At 40.7% G+C, this 20,789-nt stretch overlaps 2 protein-coding genes across 3 annotated transcripts in view; both read right to left on the bottom strand.

Moving 5' to 3' along the window:
* Spag1 (sperm associated antigen 1) overlaps window positions 1-10,208 on the bottom strand; it is a gene marked incomplete in the record, with an annotated part of 65,047 nt that extends 54,839 nt beyond the window's left edge. Inside the window, 3 exon segments of one of the 2 annotated variants that reach the window (XM_013512759.1) lie at window positions 2,768-2,927; window positions 5,934-6,075; window positions 9,609-10,208. In XM_013512759.1, the coding sequence (XP_013368213.1) occupies window positions 2,768-2,927; window positions 5,934-6,073 (300 nt within the window). 2 annotated transcript variants of the gene reach the window in all.
* Window positions 10,209-11,721: 1,513 nt separating this feature from the next.
* Polr2k (polymerase (RNA) II (DNA directed) polypeptide K, 7.0kDa) lies at window positions 11,722-15,285 on the bottom strand. Its single transcript, XM_005381864.1, has 4 exons — window positions 15,181-15,285; window positions 14,364-14,433; window positions 13,710-13,802; window positions 11,722-12,905 (listed from the first exon to the last, which is right to left on the bottom strand). The coding sequence occupies exons 2-4, from the start codon at window positions 14,422-14,424 to the stop codon at window positions 12,883-12,885; spliced, it is 177 nt and encodes a 58-aa protein (XP_005381921.1). The 5' UTR covers window positions 14,425-14,433; window positions 15,181-15,285; the 3' UTR covers window positions 11,722-12,882.
* Window positions 15,286-20,789: the final 5,504 nt, after the last annotated feature.

Genomic DNA, 20,789 nt, shown 5'->3' with positions numbered 1-20,789 from the left:
GGGACAGGGTTTCACTATGCAGTCCAGGCTGGCCTTGGACTCACTTTGCAACTCAGGCTGGCTACGAACTCACAGCGATCCTCCTGCCTCAGCCTCTTGATTGCTGGGACTGCAGGTGTGCACCATCATGCCCAGCTAGACCATGCTCTTAAGTGAAATAAACTGGACACAAATGTGTAAATACCAGATTCCTTCTCTAGCATAAGAAACTGAAAGTGTAAATACGGATCAAAATGTATAAAAGATATTTTGAAATAGGAAGAAAATATTCAAATGGGATGGGGAATTAGAGAGGGGGGAGGGTGAAAGGAAGGAAAGGAAAAGAGAAAAAGAAAGGAAGGGAGGGAAAAGAAGGAAGAAATGGAAATAAAATGTTTGCAAATGAGGAGGGGAAGAGTGGTTGAAGGGAGGATAGAGGAAGGGGGAAAAAAAGAATCAAGTTATAGCATGCACAGGTATAAATTCCCTATGATGAATATGATCATTCTGTATACCTAAAATGTACCAATAAATTTAGTTAAATAATAAATAAATAAAAAGTTAAAACTATAAACTTTCTAGGAAAAAAACTTAGGAACCATGGATTGAATAAAGATTTCCTAAATAGAGCTTGAAGTCCCATAGTGTAAAGAACACATGTGAGGGCAATCTACCTGTGACACCCATCACCCCATTGATCACCGGGGTTGATTCGGTTGATCGAGCTGGCTAGGCGGGTGTCCCCTTCCTTCCTCAATGTTCCCTCCTGTAGCTGCGTGCTTCGTCAAAGAGGATGACCACCCCTGACACAGGAGGGCTGTTCCTCGGTCAAGGGTATACAAGTAGCTGCGCTCCCCTGACAGAACCTCCAAACAAGCTCCCAAAGTGTAAAGAAAAAATAATTTCATCAAAATTTACAAGTTTTGCTCTTCCAAAACTACTGTTTAAAAATGGAAAAGGAAGCCATAGTGTATCATAAAAATATCTGCAAAACATGTACCATAAAAAGACATATATTTTCCAACTCAATAATAAAAAACAAAAAACCCAAGTTTTTGAAATGGGCAAACAATTTAAAGACTCTTCATACAAGAAGATACACAGATGGCAACAAAGCATTATGAAAAGACACTTAGCATCGTTAGTCACTAGAGGTATGCAAATTAAAACCTCAATAAGATACCATTAACTACCTAGTAGAATGATGAACGTTAATGATGGAGATCAGTATGAGGCAGCCCTGAGCAGGAGTTAAACTAACCAACTGGCTTTTTATGTTTACTTGTGAATCTGTTCAAAGCCTAGGCTGCTTCTCTGGAAGTGGGTGATGCACTCATATAGTAAGTGAACCTCTGGGAGTCATTAATCCCTACTAAAACCTGTAATGGCGGATGAAGCCAGAAAGTCTCATAGGATAAGACAAGATCACAGCCAAGGACACCTGGATCTGATCTCAACTAGATGAAGATTATAGCCTCAGGCATTTCACTCCTGGGTGGATTAACTTAATCCTTATTAAGGATTAATTTAATATCTTACTTGGAGAAGTCCTTGAGTAATTCCACCCTTCTTGAATACTCCCCTGCCTTCTTCTGATAACCAAATAAATACAGGCCACCCAGAGAACATCTTGGTCTTAGCCTTAAGAGAATCTCAAATTCTGTGAGAGGGTTTTGATCCTCCTGGAGCCCTGAAATCATTCCATTTTCCTCTTTTTATTTAGCCTTTGCCGTACACTTGTTCAGGAGATTGCGGACCTGATCAGCCCATAATAACTGAGGGATATTACTAACCCTTACCTAACTAAGGAATATTACTAACTCTTACTTAGTAGAATGATGAACATTAACAAAACTGGCAATATTAAATATTAATCAATATACAAAGCAACTGGAAAGTTTATACATTGCAGGCAGGGCTGCATAATGGTACAGCCAATTTAGAAAACATTTTGGTATTTTGTTCATTAACTGGTAAATAGATAAACAGCAGAAAGTTCATACAATCTGATACTAAACAATTCAAAGTAATGAACTATGGAAACCTGCAACAACATAGATAATCTGGGAAGCATCATGCTAAGTGAAAGAAGACAGACACAAAAACAATATATTATATGGTTATATTTATCTAAACATCTAGAAAAGGCAAAATTATGGTGACAGACAGCAGTTCGGTGCTTGCCAGAGCCAAGGTATTGGGTAAACCTAACTGCAAAAAGGCAAAAGGAAAATTTTGAAATGATATAAATATTCTATATCATCCTACTGATGTGTCAGTAGGAAGGTACAACTTGTCTTTCTGAGAACAAAAGAATGTTTCAAAAACCTTAAAACTATTCCAATCATGTGGTCAAATACTTTGAATTCTAATAATTTATACAGAGGAAGTCATCAGGAAGATGTAAAGAAAGACCACAAAACTACAAACATGTTTATATAGCAGTATTTATAGAAACTGGTTAAATTATGATTCTTTTAGAATTGAGATGTATTATGTACATGTACCAATTCCCCGTGATGAATGTACATTTTGTACAGAACACACGTAATGATAAACATAAAAATACTATTCTTTTATAGGATGGAGTATTATCTAGCCATCTAAAATGCACATTCAAATGAAAATTCATAGTATTTTCTAGGTGTAAAAAGCACCAATTAATCCTAAGTAATTACCACTAAAACCCCTTTACTAATGAACAAGAAGCCCAAGATTTCAGGTTAGTAAAGTAGACACATCTACAAGGTCACTACAAAGTCTATCAGAAACCTATGTTATTCTCTACCTTTATATCACCATCGATTTTTTCCCATTCTTCTGTTGTAAAACTGGATGCTGTCGATGCAGGTTTATCTTTCCTCAGAGCTCTGCTTCCAGGAGCTAAGCCTCTAAGGCGCTTTTCACAAAATTCTGTAAGTTCAGGATAATATCCCTCATCACCAGACCTAAAAAAATATTTATAAGTTTAGTGTTAGCACCGTATTTACAAATCCTTTAGAGCAGTGGTTTGCAAGCGGGGCCCTGTGGAGCCCAAAAGCTCAGTGGAGATCACAAGAGCTACATGAAGCTGAAGGTTTAGCCCACACAGCCTCTGTTTTATCTGCTAATCTGTGGAGTGATACAGGGAAGAGAAAAGGAGCTCTAACACTGATTTCCATCACACACTCTAAAAGTTGAATAAATACCAGTTTTGCTTCTATTTTACATACATATGTTCATTTTGTACATAAGGCAATTTTAAATATATAAATGGAAATTAGTTTTAGAGGCATGCAGAGTAAATGTGGGCTTACATTTCAATCAGGAGTTTCTGTTCAGAGTTCAATCAAAAAAGCAGAGGATGAAAATGGCAGAGAAATAGCTTAGTCAAAACACCCCTATATTCAACCACTGAAGAAACAGAATTCTTTCCTTGAAGAGCTAAAGAGAAGCATTTCTTTTTTGTTTGTTTGTTTGTTTGTTTTTAAGGAAAATCAACCATTCCCCTTCTCTTGGAGGTCTCTTCACTCTTAAATTTCCCATTTCCAGATTAATTTTTAAGAAACAATCCCATGTCAACAGAATGTAATTAGACTATTCACAAGATTTCTTGGACCCAATACTGTACCTATGGCGTCAAACTCTTTCATCCCATAAGCCTCTCATTTAAAAAAAAAAAAAATCAGTCCTTGACCAAATATAAAGGACAAAGTGGATACATATCTACTTGAGAGACTCAGGAAGGAGGATTGCAGCTTCAAGGCCAGCCTGGGGAACTTATTGAGGCCCTGGCTCAAATCAGAAAACAAAAAAGGAGCCAGGCATGGTGGTGCATTCAGATAATCCCAGCACTCTAGAAGGCTAAGACAGGAGGACTGCAAATTGGAGCCCACCCTGAGCAATTTAGTGAGACCCTTTCTCAAAAAAAAAAAAGTAAAAAAGGTCAGGGGGAGCAGAGAATGTAGCTCAGTAATGTAGCTCAGTATGAAGGTCCTGGGTACACACACACACACACACACACACACACACACACACATTAACTAATTAAAATTAAAATAAACAACAGCTACTGTAGGAAAACTTGAAAGTACAAGAGGGTGTTACTTTGGTGTTACAGTTTGTGTCTAGATGTCCCCCCAAAGCCTCATGCAGTCATAGAACTATTTCAGAGGTGGCTGAATCTAGGGTGTGCAAAGCTGGGATTAAGGGTGCTGGGATTAAGAGTGGGTGATTGCTGAATCAGTCCGCTGATTGGATTGGCACTGCCCTAATCCCAGTAGCCTGGACACAGTATAAGGTACAGAAAGAGGCTTGTCTCCCCCTTTTGCTCTTGTTGCTTTTGCTGTCTTCTGCCACCTTGAACTGTTGCCCCTGTGCCATGCTGCCCTGCCGTGGAGTCAGCTGAGTGTGAACTGAAACCTCCACAAACTGTGAGCCAAGTAAACCGTCCCCGTTTCCCTTTGAGCGTTGGGTATTTTGTCTGAGCAATGAGAGAAAAGAGACTCAGACATTTGGTTAAGGATGTGAAGGGAAGGGAACTTGGAGGCAGTGTGTTCCGTGTCCACAGAGCTCCAGGACAGGTGCATCTCCAGGTGCCCCAGAGTAAATAACTTCTGCACCCAAGGTCAACGCTGGCTGGTGTAAATAGCTCACAGAGCCAAGGCCATCACTGGCACATGGCCACTATAGTGCATTTTGGTATAAATGTAGACTAAGCACCCAAGGACTGCTGTGAGAATGGGCAGGCCAGGGGTCAGGGGCCTGAGGACTGCAGGGACTATACAGAGGCTGAGACCATAAGAGCAGCTGAACAGATAGACTATAGGTAGCTAAATGGCTGAATAAAAAGTGTTTAACCGAGTGCACAGTTCCGTGTCTGCTGAGGGATGCCTCAATTTCCAGTGAACTTTCCCAGTCTGACCTGGTAACAAAACAGCTAGGGATACTGTTGAGTGCACAGCATTCCCTGAGCTCCCAATACCACACCAAATATATATATTTATGTATGAATGATAACATTCTGCTGAGAAAAACAAGTATGATTTTTCATCTTTCCATTTCAGAAAGGATAAAGTTATTACATCACTCGGGCAGGAAAGACAGGAGGCTGAAGGTGATGAAGGAGAAGCGAAGAGCACAGCAACATGGAAAACAGAGAAAAGAAATGGGGCCAGGGATATAGCTCAGGGGCACAAGTGCCTGCTTTGCAAGCACAAGGTCCTGAGTTCGATTCCCAGTATCAAAAAAAAAAAGAAAGAAAGAAAGAAAAGCAAGAACCAGCGCTGAGCTGCAAGAATGCTAAGTCTGGAAAAGAAGGTTCATGCTCCACAAGTGCCTTCTGCAATAGAACTTGCTTTCCCGAGGAAAACAGCTCCAGAAACCCAAAAGAACTGTCCCAGGCTGGTACTCTGCAGGGCAGGGTTTCTTCAAGTGGATTTCTTGACCACCAGTATTTAACAATCAATCAGCTGGATCGTTAACACATATTTGAGTCCCACCCCAGATTTCCTGGAGCAGAATTCCTGGGATTGAGACCCTCAAATTTGCATTTTCAACAACCAAATCCCATATACAGTTAAGTTTGATGACCACCACGAAGAGAAGGCCCTGTGCCCCGTGTGATCAGCTTGCAGTAGTCCCTATCCTTTGTTGTCAGAACACGGGACATGGCTGGTGAGATAACCTTCCTCCTGATGGTTGCTTTACCTTTTCATAGTAAATGTAGAGAAAGCAAGAAAAATGCCTTCTTAGGTACTCATTAGCTTAAGTCTCATGCTGGAAGTAGACCTAGCCAGAGCTCTCCAAACTAACCACAGAATCAAAACCAATGTTTTGGAACCCACCATAGGTTCTATAACTAAATACTCTAACATTTTCTCCAGTACTTCTGTTGTTCCTTCAACTTTTAGAAGGCAACAGCAACATAATAAAAATTGGCATACCAAAACATGAAATGCTTTTTAAATGCTTACCTGAGCACATAAAGAATTTTTTCCAGGTGTTTAATGTCTGAACATTTTTCAATATACTTGAAATCCAAATGTTCAACAGGAATGTTAAATGCTTTTGTTGTTCCAAAGCCCCACAATGATGGGTGATCTTTGGCAGTCATGGCTGAAACATAGGATAGGAAAACAGAAGTGAACCTAATATATACACATCAGTGCTCAGTTTGGATAGTAGTATCCATCTGGGTACTCCGACAGGAAAAGAGGTGGAGTGATTTTTCTAAGGATGGAGACTACTCATTCTGAACTTTCTCTCCCTGATAATAAGCTAATATTTATGGAGATAAATTACTATGTGTCATACATGGATCATTTCATCCAATCTTTACTTAAGCAAAACTGGGATATAATGACAAGGCTGGCTTTGGTGTTGAAATTGCTTTTTATTTATTTTATTTCTTTCTATTTGTTTGGTTTTTGTTTTGTTTTTTGAGACAGGGTCTTACCATGTAGTTCAGGCTGGTCTTGAACTCACTATGTAGCCCAGGCTGGCCTTGAACTTGCAGCGATCCTCCTGTCTCAGCCTCCTGAGTGCTAGGATTACAGGTGTGCACCACTACACCCAGCTATTTTATTTCTTTTTGAGACAGGGTCTTGCTATGTAGTTTAGGCTGGCCTTGAACTCACCACGTAGCTAAAGATAGGATTATAGGGATGTGCCACCATACCTTGTTCAAATTACTCTGTGTGTGTGTGTGTGTGTGTGTGTGTGTGTGTGTGTGTGTGTGTCTTTTTGAGACAGCTTCACTATGCAGTTCAGGCTGGCCTTAAACACACTTTGTAGCCCAGGCTGGCCTTGAACTCCCAGTGATCCTCCTGCCTCAGCCTCCCACATGCTGGAATTACAGGCTTGCACCACCATGCCTGGCCTCAAATTACTTTATAAAGTATCCTTTAAAATTGATTTTTGAATGGCTTTTTACTTTAGCTGTTAACATCCCAATTATCTGAGTTGGGAGAAATTAGACTCTCTTACACTGCACCAGAGTGTTTATCTGTATAGCCTACTGTTTCAGTGACACTTAGGCACCTTTACAAAATCCCAAAGGTTCAGTAGATTAAAGATTGAAAACTGTTGCCCTGAAGGTATCTTCTCTGAAAAGATTGTTACTATTATGTTCCTTTTAAAAAGAATTAACTGTCATGTTTTGGGTTATATAGCTTTCCAACTGGCATCTAGAGTATATAACATGTGGAATTTCTTATTCAGAGCAGTTATGTACACTTAGAAAACCAGATCCAACAGTGGGTATACTTGAAGGCAGGTGTAACGTGAAAATAAGGATTGTAAAATTTCACTCAGTGGCTGTTTTAGCCTCAAGCCACAAACCCCAACATAGATAGAAGTTTCTTTCTTGTGTAACAGTAACAGTATATCCTTTAAGAAATACTTACTGAATTGAATTAGGAATAAGAAGGGCTTGGACACTTACCCTCTAATGACACTACTGCTAATGATGGAGATAATAATCACTGCAATACTGATATAGTTCTGGGCACTATCCTAAGAATATATGATATATGACATAGACGTATATACTTAACACTTATTATTTAATTCTCCAACTACTGTATCAGGTAGGTTTTGTTATATGTAAGAGCAATAATAACAGCTGACATTTATGAACTGAATTACCATGTGCCATAAGTTATCTTGCTTAATCTTCAAAGCCACTCTTATGAAAAATATTAATAACTACTCTCAGGGTTAGGCATATAGCTCAGTGGTGGAGCAATTGCCTAGCATGTATGAGGCCATGGATTCAATTTTCAACACTAAAAATAAAGAAAGAAAACAATAATGCTGATAATTATTCCCATTTTATAGATAAGCAAGTTAACAAGTCCACTACAGAAATGAATCTCAGTAGGCTATAGAGTGCATATACTTAACCATCATACCTGTACTTTTCAAACTACAGCTGCTGATTCATTAAATCAATTTAGAGTTGTGATCAGCATTTTTTTTGAAGTGACAAAGTTTATTCAAGAAAGTAAAAGTGAAGAGTGGGGGAGAAAGTGGCTCTGCGAGCAAACTTGGGCTGAGTAAAAGAGGAAAAAGCAAGATAAATTGATAGCCCGGAGAAAGCAGGTGGGGGCTACTGTGAAGAAAGGCCACAATAGCAAGTTCTTGTGGCACCTCTCCTTTTTGCTGTCCATATATCAAGGAAACCAACGAGAACATCCACATACGAGTCCTGAGAGGCAGTGCTGGGATCCCATGCCTCAGGCTTACATCAGGTCTAGGCCATCCTATTGAAAACCTGCTCCAGTTCTCAGAAGTCCAGGCACAGGGCTTTGGGAACTGTTCTGTGCATGTGTCTGGGATCGTGTAACCAGTATTGCTTTATAATGCGGTAAAATTGAATTTAAAAAGACTACCTGGCATATAACATTAAATATTATTTTATAAAAATTTTTATTCCATGTCTATATAAATGGAAATTATGTGTGTGAACACACATGGCTGCAAAGTGAAATGTATTTCTATTGGGAGTCACTGTCAAAGTTTTTAAAAAACAATTGCACTAAAACCTATTGGGTGATTATTTTAAAAAACAGAAGTAAAAATAAGTCTAATTCATAGAAGTATTTCAGCATGACTTCTCTCTGGGAATCTGGTCATATATCAGACCTGTGCAGAGAGAGACCTCTGTCAATTTCTCCACATTCCTGCTGGCTTAGAATTGGGTATGGAGTGTAGACACGCTTCTTAGGCTTTGGGATGAGACCCAGCTGAGAAATTAGATTCTGGGCAGGGCCCAGAATGACAAATGGCTCTCATCACAAGGATAATAAGAGTGACAGTAACAGGAAAGAACGATGACGAACTTTTAAATTATTGACACTGCACAGAGTAGAAAGGGGTGCCTTGGGGGAATTTTCCAAAGAACTGGAGCATCTTTTGTGAGACAGAATTAAGCATCTACTGGGATTTAAACAGATTAAGGTAAATTGAAAGTATCCTGCAACCAGTGACATTTTGATTTGAATAAAAGTGTAATGAAAAACGTGAAATGATAGAACCATCTCTTACCCAATCAAATGTCATTATGAACACTCCTGTAACATATCTCTGAGAACCTTTTTCAAACTACTGTGGCTTTTTTCTCCGTGTACGATACACCTTCTCAAGATTACTAAATGTCAATTCTGAAGTTCTGTCTGTTCTAAAGTCTCCCTTTACTTGCTCGCCTGAGAAATTTTCCACATCTCTTTGCAAAGTCTTTGCTTCTGATTAGAAAAATATTTAGTCCTAGCTGGTTTTTTGTTTTGTTTTTTTTTTTTTGGTACCGGGAATTGAACTCAAGACCTTACACTGGCCAGGCAGGCGTTTACACCACTGAGCTATATCCCCGGCCCTCCTAGCTGATTTTAATTCCCTTCCCTTCATCCTGATCCACTTCCACTTCCCATATCCTCAATTTATCAGTAAACTTTAGGTGCAAAGTGCCATGGCCTAGTGGTAACCCTAGTAACGCGAAAACCTGGCAGTCTCCCTCCCAGACACCTTCTTTCCAGCATCCGCACTGCTGGCGCCCCCTGCAGGTTCAGAACGGAGGGAAATGGCATCCCCCAGCCTTGGCAACGGTTTCTATGTACACTCTACCCGGGGAGGGCAGCCGGCTAGCAACTTGCCTTTCAGCTCCACAGCCAACCTGCAACCGTTTAAGGTCGCTCCTCAGCCCCCGGCTTTGGTTACCGGGGATGCCGCGTGGGCCAAACCCGAGAAATCCTATGTTGCGACCGTTTCCCCCAACATCTGCTACCGTCAGTTGCCGGGACCTGTAAGGTAGTTCACCCGGCTGCGTGGTCCTCTCTCCAGCGCCAGGGAGCGTGTGCTTCTCTGCCTTTCACGCCCACTCCCCAAGGAGCGGTTGCAATGAGACGATGTTACTCCTGGCGGGCAGGTACACAGCAGCGCTCACCTGGTCCTGGGGGTGCCCAGTCCTTCTGGCTAGTGCGAGGGGACAGTGGGGGAGGTCGGTCTGCATCGCGATTGGCCGCTTCCGTCTGCCACCCTGCTGATTGGCCTCAAAGGGCCCAGCCTCCCGGCTCCGCCCTCACCCGGACAAAGGAGTCTGAACTTGAAAACTCCCCTTCCTCTCCTCTGAGTTCGTTCGTTTTAGAGTTAACTCTGTCGCTGTTACTCTAGATTACTGTATTTTTGCTAAGTAGATATTTAGTCCTATTTCTCTTAAAACATAATTAAAATTTCAGAACCTGCACTGCAACCTGTATTTACTAACCCCCCCTTTAAACAAGATCCTCTTTCTTTTTATGCATTCCATTTTCTGAGTGCTGCTTATGAGCACTGAGATACAAAGGTGAGGAAAACATTATACAGTTCATTATACATTTCTGTCCAGTTAAAACAGATACACAAAGCACCTACTACAATGCCTAGCACATAAAAGCTCAATTATTTATCTTCTTTTTGGACTTAAATTACAGACTGTTAACTGAGGCTGTGATTATATAATCGCTTCCACTATCCATGCTGGAAAATGTTAAACTTGCATGTTTACAGATACTCAAACTTCAGCCTAAAGTTGCCTTTCTAAATCCTTTATAAGCAGTGTCACATGTTCCAGGTCTTGCAGTCATTTCATACCTCATTCCAGACAGCAAACTACCCCCTAAATTATGCCCTAAATCTCTGTGGCAGATTGACCACTGGTCAACTTACAACCCCCAGTTGAACTGAGTAAGCATGGTGATGGGTGTGCGAGGCCCACCTGGAGACTGTTGCCAGCAGCATAACAGACAGAACTGGAGAACTGAGGCTGTTGGGAGCAGAGAAAGGCTATTGGGAGCTAAGAGAGGCTGTTGGGAGCTGGGAGAAGCTGTAAGGAGCTGTTGGTTGTTTTGGAGGAGCTCATCCTGCTGGCTTTCCTGATGAACTTGGCTGTTTTCATCCTCCAAGGAGCTTGGGACCTCATTGGCACTGAGAATGGCTTCGGTTCTTTGGGGGAACTCTGGTCCTCACTTTGAGCATCGCTTCCTGGCTCTGGAGGGGAAGATGGTGCACTGCTGGTCTCCTGGAGAAGCTTGCCGTGTTGGCTTCCTTGATGGGAACTCGGCCATCTAGATCACTGGAAGAGCTTGGAACCTCACTGTTGCTGAAGACAGCTGTGGTACCTTCCAGGGGCCCTCTGGTTCTTACTTTGAGCATTGCTTCCTGGCTCCAGTGCAGATCCCTCAGGCTGCTAGCACAGATCCTTCATCCCGCTGCCACAGACTTTCTAGATTCCACCACTGACCTTTGGCCTTCCCAGAGCAGATCCATGAAACAGGCCCGCATGAGATATTGTTATGGACTCTAGGTCTCCAGGTGGACTCATTGGGGCATTGTCATGAGCTCTAGGTCTTCAGCTGGACTCATGCAGGACATTTCCATGGGATTCAGCCCTTAGCTGGATTCCTTGGTCTTAGTGTGTGGACAGATTTCCTGCACTCTTTTGTATATTATTCTTTGGGTGACTATTATAAATAATCATATAAAATGTGTCCTGTATTATATATTGCTTCCCCTTGCAAAAATATCCCCCAAACCAACACAATCTCCAATATTCAGCCACTGGAGCTTCATATTTTATTTCTAGTTGAGAAAGAAGCCCGTTTTAAGCATCAATTTTCATATGGTCTACAGTTTTCAGTCAAGCTTAATGTTTTAATTATGTATGCATTTATGCTGAATAAACAAGCACAATACAAAGCAACTCTAAGGAAGTAAGACAACATAGGCAAATGAAAGTCATCACTAGTCTTTATCGACACAAAAGAAAACATTGCATCCAAGAAACAAGATGTGTATGAGAGGCCTGGTAGGTGCACATGGCCAGCTAACAAGGGGCAGTCTGGGTATCTGGTCCCAAAGTCTTACACCAAGGTCCATATGGCTTATTGAGCTCTTTGTTGTGCTACTCATAAGTCCTTTTGACTCAGCTTCAAAATGGGTTCCACAGTTATAGCTCATCCTTTCCACAGTAACCACCCTGGCCCAGCTATTATCTCTGGCATTAGTTACTACAGACACCTGACCCTGTAAATCATGTCACTCCCTTGCTCACTGTCCCAGCTGCTCTCCAACACAGCATCCTAACTTAGCTTCTGGCTTCTGCCCACCTCTGCAACCCTCATCTCTTCCCACTATCTCACTGCTCACAAAGTCTGTCAGAGTGTCTTCATTAAAAGGGAAACAAGATGAGCTCACATCCCACCCCAGAGCTTTTACAACGGCTGTTTCCTCCACCTCAGCAATGTTCCTTCCTGTTTTCCTATAGCCAGCTCCTTCTCATCATTCAGTTTTCTGCTCCAGTAACCACTCCACCTTGACTAGTCTTCTACATAGGACTTGTTTCAGTAGGGTGGGATGTATCTGTATGTATGAGAAAGCAACTTGTTTTACATCTTTTTATATATCTATTCACTTCTGATTTCTATTATTATTTTTCATAACTTTACACAGCAGCTAGTATACTGGTATACTTTGTACCAAACGGTGCTATCATGTTTACAAACAATGACAAAGAACAGTGGTTTCTAAGGAACGTATTTAATCAGATCTTTAGAGAGCTCTAGTAATCTGAATTTCTAATAAATTTTATTAAAAGTATGGTTTAGGAAAACAATTTTAACTTTTATTGTTGTCAGACTACATACATGATAAAATTAAATTACTAGCCATATCACTGAACAAAAAAATTCTTTATACAAAGTATATTTAGATACCTAAAAACAATCTGGTTTTGAAAATGAAATAAAAATGAAATCATTTTTTTACAGTTTACAGTTGTATTCTTAAGTATGTTAAATTAAAAGTATGTTAAATTAAAAGCTATCCAACAATGAGACTCATTAAGGGACAAATCCAGGTACCAACGAAGACACTTTTCTGAATTCTCATGTTTCACCGAGCATCAAAAACCACCACTGTTAAACGGAGTTAAGGACTAAAAACAGATAGAAGATTTAAGGTTTCCTAGTCAATTTCTCTTTGCAGTAAGCTAATTTGCCTTTCTCTCTCTCTCTCTCTCTCCATCCCTATCTATGTATCTATCTATCTATCTTTATCTTTGTGAGACAGAGTTTCACTATGCAGTTCAGGCTGGCCTTGAACTCATTTTGCAGCCCAAGCTGGCCTTGAACTGGCACTGATACTCTGCCTCAGCCTCTGGAGTGCTGGGATTACAGGCATGGGCCATCATGCCTGGCCTTCTATTTTACTTAATATGTACACAAGAACAGAACCATTTATTATGATAAATGGAGATTATCTTTTAAAAACCTTCACTTTATTACAACCTTTTCCAGATACAAAAGTCAATGCATCAAAAAACATTAAGCAATATTAAAAGTGATAACTTGCTTATTTTAGTGATAACTTGCTTATGAAATTTTTTTCCCTGTATTTGGGCTAATTTGTAGGCCCTACTTTTTTCATTAGGTAATGTACACAATATTTGTATTTCTCCTTGTATGATTTAGTTTGTTCATAAACTCAAGCTCAAGAAGGAGGACTTCTATTAAGTACAACATCCCTAAAAAATACACCTATGAGAACCAAAATAATTAGTGTTTATTTACAATGTATACACTGGTCTATGGTGATCCTATTTGTTTCTAAAGTACTGTAATCCAAAAGTTACTACTATTCTTACCATTACTTAGTCTGTATCAAACCCAGCATTATTTTGCATTTCCTCTTATATTTAGAAAGCATAGTTAAAAGGATACATCTTTTAGTTCTTTTCTTGTACATGATTCTGTATCCACATTCTCTACATCTGATTGGATCCCTGGATTTAATTTCATTTTCTGTGTGACATTCTAGAAAAAGAAAACACATTTATTCAATGGCTAAAAGAAAAACATTAGACAAACAAGTTATTTTAACCATATTTTCTACCCAAAGCAACCCAAAGCACTAATATACGCTCAATCTCTTTTTTATCTTTTTTTTTTTTTTTTAAATCTTTTTGAGACAGGGTCTTGCTATGCAGTTTAGGCTGCCCTTGAGCTCATTTTGCAACCGAAGCTGGCCTCGAACTCACAATGATCCTCCTGCCTCAGCCTCCCGAGTGCTGAGACTACAAGCGTGGGCCACCACGCCAGGCTCTCAATCTCTTTTTTAAGAAAATTTATTAGTACAGTATATGTTCACAGTACATAACGACTACATTCATCATGGGCAACTATGTACATGTATATAACACATTGTAAATATACTTAATATCAACATGCTGATATTGCTAAATATACTAAGTAGGAAAGAGAAGAGTTGTGGGCAATGTACTTACTCAGGTGAAAAAGTGAAATCTTAACAAGAATTTTTTTTAATGGTTGCTAAGAATCTGAAGTGCTCTTACTTTATCTAAGTGCTACTCTTACCTCCACAGATATAGATCATTGGCTGCTGCTTTGGAGGTTGAACGTCCTGCTGAGTGTCCATTGTTAGTCTCTGAAATCACAGATTCAAACACTGAATACTATCTCAAAGGAGCTCACACAATCAACCAAGCCCCATTTTTCTAAGGACAAGCTTAAAAGATCCCAATTTCTTCTCCTTCTTTTTTTTTTTTTGGTACTGGGAATCGAACTTAGGACCTTGCCCTTGCCAGGCAGGCGCTTATGCCGCTGAGCTATATTCCCCGCAAGATCTCAGTTTCTTATCTGTGCTTTTCCTCCAAGCTCTATGAGTCCGGTCTAAAAGACGAAAAACAAAGTACTGAACGCTTAACCTACAAAGGGCAAAATAACAAATACCTTATACATGTTACTTCATTATGCTGTTCACAATAGGGCCAGGTGAAGGAACTGGGACTTGGAGAAGTTAATTCGCACAGTATCGCTCAGCTACTACAAGGCTTCAGATCTGACCGAAAGGCTAGCGCTATCCTTTAACAGAAGTTCCAATCTCAAAACTTCAGCAGGAGATAGTCCAAAAATCATATTCCCTGTGCCAAACAATTACGCCCCTCAACAGGGCTACAGGCTAACCAAAGGAGAAAAAGCAACGAACAACTCTCCGTGGCTAAACTAAAAATCGAAGGACTAAGAGCGTCGCCTCTACCCCAACCTCTCCCAACGCTAACACTACTGGGCTATTTTTAACCTTAAGTATCTAATTTTGGCAGAAACACACATACACACACACACACGCGCTGCGCACCCGCCGCCCCCAAATCCCAAACCACTAATACCCTACCTGGGTAACACCGAGAAGGTTCCCAGTCCGCGCTTCCAACCAACCTCTCCGGACGCCCCGACTCTACCAACTTCCGTCGCTGAAAGATGACGCGCATAGTAGCCGCCCCTTCCGCCCTGGCAGCCGGGAAACTGCGATTGCGCAAATGCTGTGAATCCTGAGTTTGTCAGTGCCGTAGTGGCCAACATATGGTACCCGTGCCACGGCTTACTGTTATCGTTCGAAGCCCCAAAAGGTTCGCCATCACTGGAAGTGCCTATTTCGCCCCTAATTACTTTCATTTTCCAGGAAAGCAAGACATTGTAACACTTCCGCAAGTGGAAGGAGGTTTTTGTTTCTATCTAAAGAAGCTGATAGGAAGTAATGCTTTTCTGGAAGGGCCTTGGTTTGGAAGAGAAACTGAGATGACAGATGTCGGTGGAATCCTAAACTAGCCATTTAGGATTTACATAGAAGAATGGGCTCCACCAGTGATTTCACGTGTAAAACACTTCATTATTTTTCAAGTTTGATGTGTGTGCTGAGGCCCCACGGCAGCCGCCTCCTATTCCTTTCATGGTTTCCTTTTTGCTTTCCAGCCCTTTCTCTTCTAGGCTCCTGTCATTCCTTTCCTCCACTTACTTTGCAAAGCGAAGGGCGGCGTGAGGCAGCTACATCATTTACTCCCCTCAAACCTAAGGGATTTTCGTAACTTTAGCCTTCCTCAGGTCCTCTGTCCCATGTATGTATTCATTCATAGGAGAACGAAATGACCTGTTGAGTGGAGGTGTGAGATCAAAATTGAGATCAGAGATCAAATTTGTAAGATCAGAGATAAAAGTTGCAGTGAGGTAACTATATCTATTGGGTACATTTGTTAAATTTACAGCAGATATTTTACTTATATTAAAAGTAGGGCAAAGAAAACAAAATTATTCAAATTACAAAATGTTAATGATTATCAACTATTAAAGTTAATGGAAGAGCAGCTGCCTTGCCCACCGATATTAGCACAGGCTGCGGTAAAGTGGATGCCTGGTGGGAGGCAGGCCAGCTGGCTGCTCCACTAGTTGGCTGACTGTGAGCAACCACTCGGGACAGCCAGAGGACCCCAGAGCAGTGGCTGTTCCAACAACCAAGTGGTCAGACATTCTAACTACCCGGGAACTCTCAGTAACCGTCTCAAAAGAGAGGACTGTGCCATGAGGTCCTCCAAGCCAAAGAAATTAGGATCCAGTCTTTATATCAAGTCTTGCACCTCAGCCTGTACAAGCTAAGTTCTCACTGTATTATTTCACTTGAATAAACTGCCACTAAGCTTTGGTTTGATTTCCAGAATCTTTGTTGAGCTAAACAAATAGATGCTTGTTTGAAAATAAAAAATGTAGTTAGTCAGATAAGTATGTGCAGTGACAAGGCTAACAGAAAGCTAATGAAGGTGCTGGGTGTAGTGGCGCATACCTGTAATCCCAATACTCAGGAGGCTGAGGCAGGAGGATCATCCCTCAAAAAGACAAAAAGAAAAGAAAACTAATGAAGGACGACTTACAACAAGAGCCTCATGAATAAAACTTACCCTGGAAACTTAAAGACTTTTAATGCAGAAAGGTACAACTCAGAGTAATCCAGAATTCTAAGTATGACTTTATAAACATTTGGGTAGTACACAAATCTGTGAAGATTTGTATATTCAATTCAGCAGACTCTACCCCTGAAAAAACTACTACACTTCTCATGTGAGGAGCATTTTACAGTGTATATAGCATAGGGCCATCAGCTAGATAATAAGAAAGAAAATTAGGATTAAGAATGCTCTTTAAACTCAGCAATACATCAAATTGGAGCACACAGGCTCACCAGAAAAATTTAGATTGGCATGAGAAAGAAAGACATTGATGCCCTCTTTATAAAGATAATTAGATACTCATTGGGATTATCTTCATGTTTTGAGAGAACACTTTACCTCAGGTTGAAAATACTTAGGAATGGCTTAAAATGCCCTTGCTAGGTGTTTTTCTAATCTAGACAATAAGAAAAATGCAACCTCAACTTAAAATGCACAGCTGTGTTAACCTTCATATTTTGATCTGCCTTTACTCATGTATTGTTGAATATTTTTTATATGTAAGCATTTATGAAGTGCTAAATAAATGTTATTATTTCTTTTTAAAAGTTAATGGAAGAAGCAGGCTTTCTTTCCCCAATATGCACTATATTTTGCTATCTTAACTTGATTTTTCTATTTTTCCTGTATGTCAAAAAAATTTTTTTCTGGGGCCAGCTTAGTGAGAGAGTGTTTGCCTAGAATGTTCAAGGTCCTAGAATCGATCCCTAACACAATAAAATAAATGTATTTTTAAAAATAGAAATTTCCAGGAGAAACAGTAGTTTCCTGCTGCTTCCTCCACACATGATACCAGAGCATAAATATTTTGATCACCAGCCTCATTATAAAGTGTCTCTCCTGTCAACCAAAGAGACATAATCCAATACAAGAAGCACACTGGGTTTCTCCTCAAGAACTACTAAATTAAAACCTTCGTTAGCATAAGTGAAAGGGGATGGAGTGATCTTGAAAGCAAAACTTGCATGCTTGAAAACTATTTTGGAGTCTTACTCTGTTCAACTATCAAGATGATTCTGGAACAATACAATTTATGGAGATCACAATGGATCGATACATGTAGAATAATGGCTCTACAGGGTGGGGGAGTGATGCCAAGTTACAGCAAGGAGATCTAGAATTTCCACAAGTGTTCATGAAGTGCTAAACTCCCAGTCCAACATTCTTTGACCCTATCGGTGAGAACCAGTAGTTTTAGTATCACTATGGCGCATCCTCCATAGAAGCAACCTTATTACAGTATAATATTTCTTGAGCATATACTCTGTGCTTCAAATCACTGCATTGCTCTCTCCTAATGAGGGTAGTTGTCTTGTCATTCTGGACTTTAGGACTTTTAATTTGTTATAATATGGTTATGGAGCTGCAAGTTAACATTTCTCCCAGTCTGTCTTTCCCTTTTCCTTGATCATAATTATTTAAGTATATCTGCTGAGTTTCCATTGTGATTTATTATATGGCCCTAAAAGAAACATTAGGTCTGAGGGGAGCAGGTAGGTTTTAAAATTTTAAGTCAATGTGGCACACTTCTGTAATCCCAGCACTTAGGAGGCTGAGGCAGGAGGATTGCTACAGGTTCGAGGCCAGGCCTGAACTACATAGTGAGTTCAAGGCCAGCCTGGACTACATAGTGAGTTCAAGGCCAGCCTGAACTACATAGTGAGAGCCTTTCTCAACAAACACTTCTAAGTGAATGTTGGGATGATGCCTGATTCAAGAAAGGGAAGCCAAAAAGCAAAAGACAGACTATAGTGGGTAAGGAATAAAAAAATATAACTCAGTGGCTTGTATCTGGAGTATATAAAGCTCAGTGCAACCTAGATGTTACTATGTAATTTTTTGCCCTTTATTGGGCAGAGAGGGATAAAAAGTATTCTTTCATAAAAAATTTAAAGGAGTTATAATATGCTCTTCTATTATCCACCTACAAGAAAATATCTTAAAAGTAAATTAACCAAAGAAAAAAGAGAAGGGAAATGTTCAAATGTAGTGTATTGGAGTTATGTAGATTTTATTTAAACATTAGCAAAATTCCTTTTCCAGTTTACATCAGAGTGAGATGAGGAGCAGACATTAAACAAAATAAGTAGACAATATCATATTTTATGTTTATTTACTTATTTATTTATTTGCTTGTCTTTTTGAGACAGGGTCTCACTATGCACGTCAGGCTGGCCTTGAGCTCACTTTGTAGCCCAGGCTGCTCTTGAACTCACAATGATCCTTCTACCTCAGCCTCCTGAGTGCTGGGACAACAGGCGTGCGCCATCACACCCAGCAATATCATATTGTAGAAGGTGATGACATGCACAGAAAAATCAGCAGAGAAAGAAGTTTGCTAATGCTGCGCAGGGAAACATGGAATTGCCATTACAGATCTGTTTGAAGAGCTAGGGAAAGTACTGCTTACCCTGTGTGGGTGTGTGGGGGAAGTTTCCGACAAGTGCTGTGAAGAGCATGTACTTCACCAGTTCTTTTCCTTAAGTCTACAGGTGCCTATCTCAATTTAACCCCACACTAAGTACATCTTACCCACGACCACCCACCTCAGTGGTTCTCTTCGTTGCCTCACTCTATTACCCATGCAGTTGATTCTGCCAGCTGAGTTTGTTAGGTCCAAGATCATTTCTATCCGGACAATCTTCCAGAGTAATGCAGAGGTCTCCTTGAAACCACTTCCCCTCTCTTTATTCTGTCCTCTGTTTGTTCACCAAGTGGTCTTTCTTAAATGCTCTGCATTGCCTACCTAAGGGATAAACTTCAGACTCGCAACAGGTACCCAAGACTTTGTACTTGTGGCTTGGTTCCACCCCTTCTCATGAATTTTCTCTTGCCCTTTCCTTTATTATGTGTTAGTTTTTAGTTATAGCAAATTATTTACAGTCTTTCTTATGCACCCAATGCTTGATTGCCTGCTCTTGGACAATTCTGAGTTTGGAATTTCCTGTTATCTGTCTTTTACACTGCTACATATCCAACATATGTGTACCTCGTACCAGATGTGGTGGCACACACCTATTCTCCCAACTACTGGGGAGGCTGATGGAGGAGGATTGTAAGTTCAAGCCCAGCCTGGACAATTTAGCAAGACCTTGTCTCAGAAACAAAACTAAACTAAACTACAAACTAAAAAGGGCTGGGGTGTTTACCTCAATGCCAGAGGACTTACTCAAGGCTTTAGGTTCAATCCCCAGCACCACCAGCAGCACACACAATCCACTTCACAACATGGTCATTAGGAAGGTGGTGCTGCACACTCTTCGCTAGTAGGGTTAGTTGGTCCCTCTTTCCCTTGTGCCACTGCTGTTCTATTATAGCACTTGTATAATGCTTATTAACATGGTGACTGTGCCTTAGGCATCTTCATATCCCCAGTACCTAGTCTGGTAATTGGCACATAGTTCGAGCTTCATTATTTGTGAGTTTAATTTCGGATGCATTACATTTAGGATGAGTAATGGACACCCAGATAGAGAAACATCATCAGAGTGGTGGTGATAGAGTAACCAAAATGTCATTGATACTTTTTCATTCTTATCCAGTCTTTATACAGTTAATCTGCCTGTTTTTACACTTGCTAGTTTGGGGCAAATCTTCTAGGGAATATTGGGGAAACATTTTCTAGTGAATATCCTCCTGCTTATTAACTCTCACCCCACCACCACCACTCCATGCTGGGTATCAACCCCAGGGCTCTGGGCAAGATAGGTAAGCGCTCTACCAGTGAGCTACATTCCTAGCCAGCAGCTCCTGCATTACTTCTGAAGGCATCTCCCTGCTTTGGAAACAGTGCTTCCCAAAGTGAGCACAGGGAGAGCAAGACGCTTGTACGAAGGTACAAAGGAGGGAGAGAGGGTTGCTGTTCAAAAGCAGCAAAAGACCAGGCCTGCCGGTTGGCCAGCGAGGGGCGCAGTGGAGCGGGGAAGCTAAGGAGGGCGGGGCGGGAGAAAGGGGAGGGACAGGAAGAAGGGGCTGGGCGGGGCGGAAAGGGCTGGGCGGGGCGGAG

The sequence above is a fragment of the Chinchilla lanigera genome, unplaced genomic scaffold, assembly GCF_000276665.1.
Source record: "Chinchilla lanigera isolate Chin_1 unplaced genomic scaffold, ChiLan1.0 scaffold00016, whole genome shotgun sequence".
Lineage (NCBI taxonomy): Eukaryota > Metazoa > Chordata > Mammalia > Rodentia > Chinchillidae > Chinchilla > Chinchilla lanigera.
The sequence above is the reverse complement of the archived record's forward strand: the minus strand, read 5'-3'. Positions and strand labels throughout refer to the sequence as shown.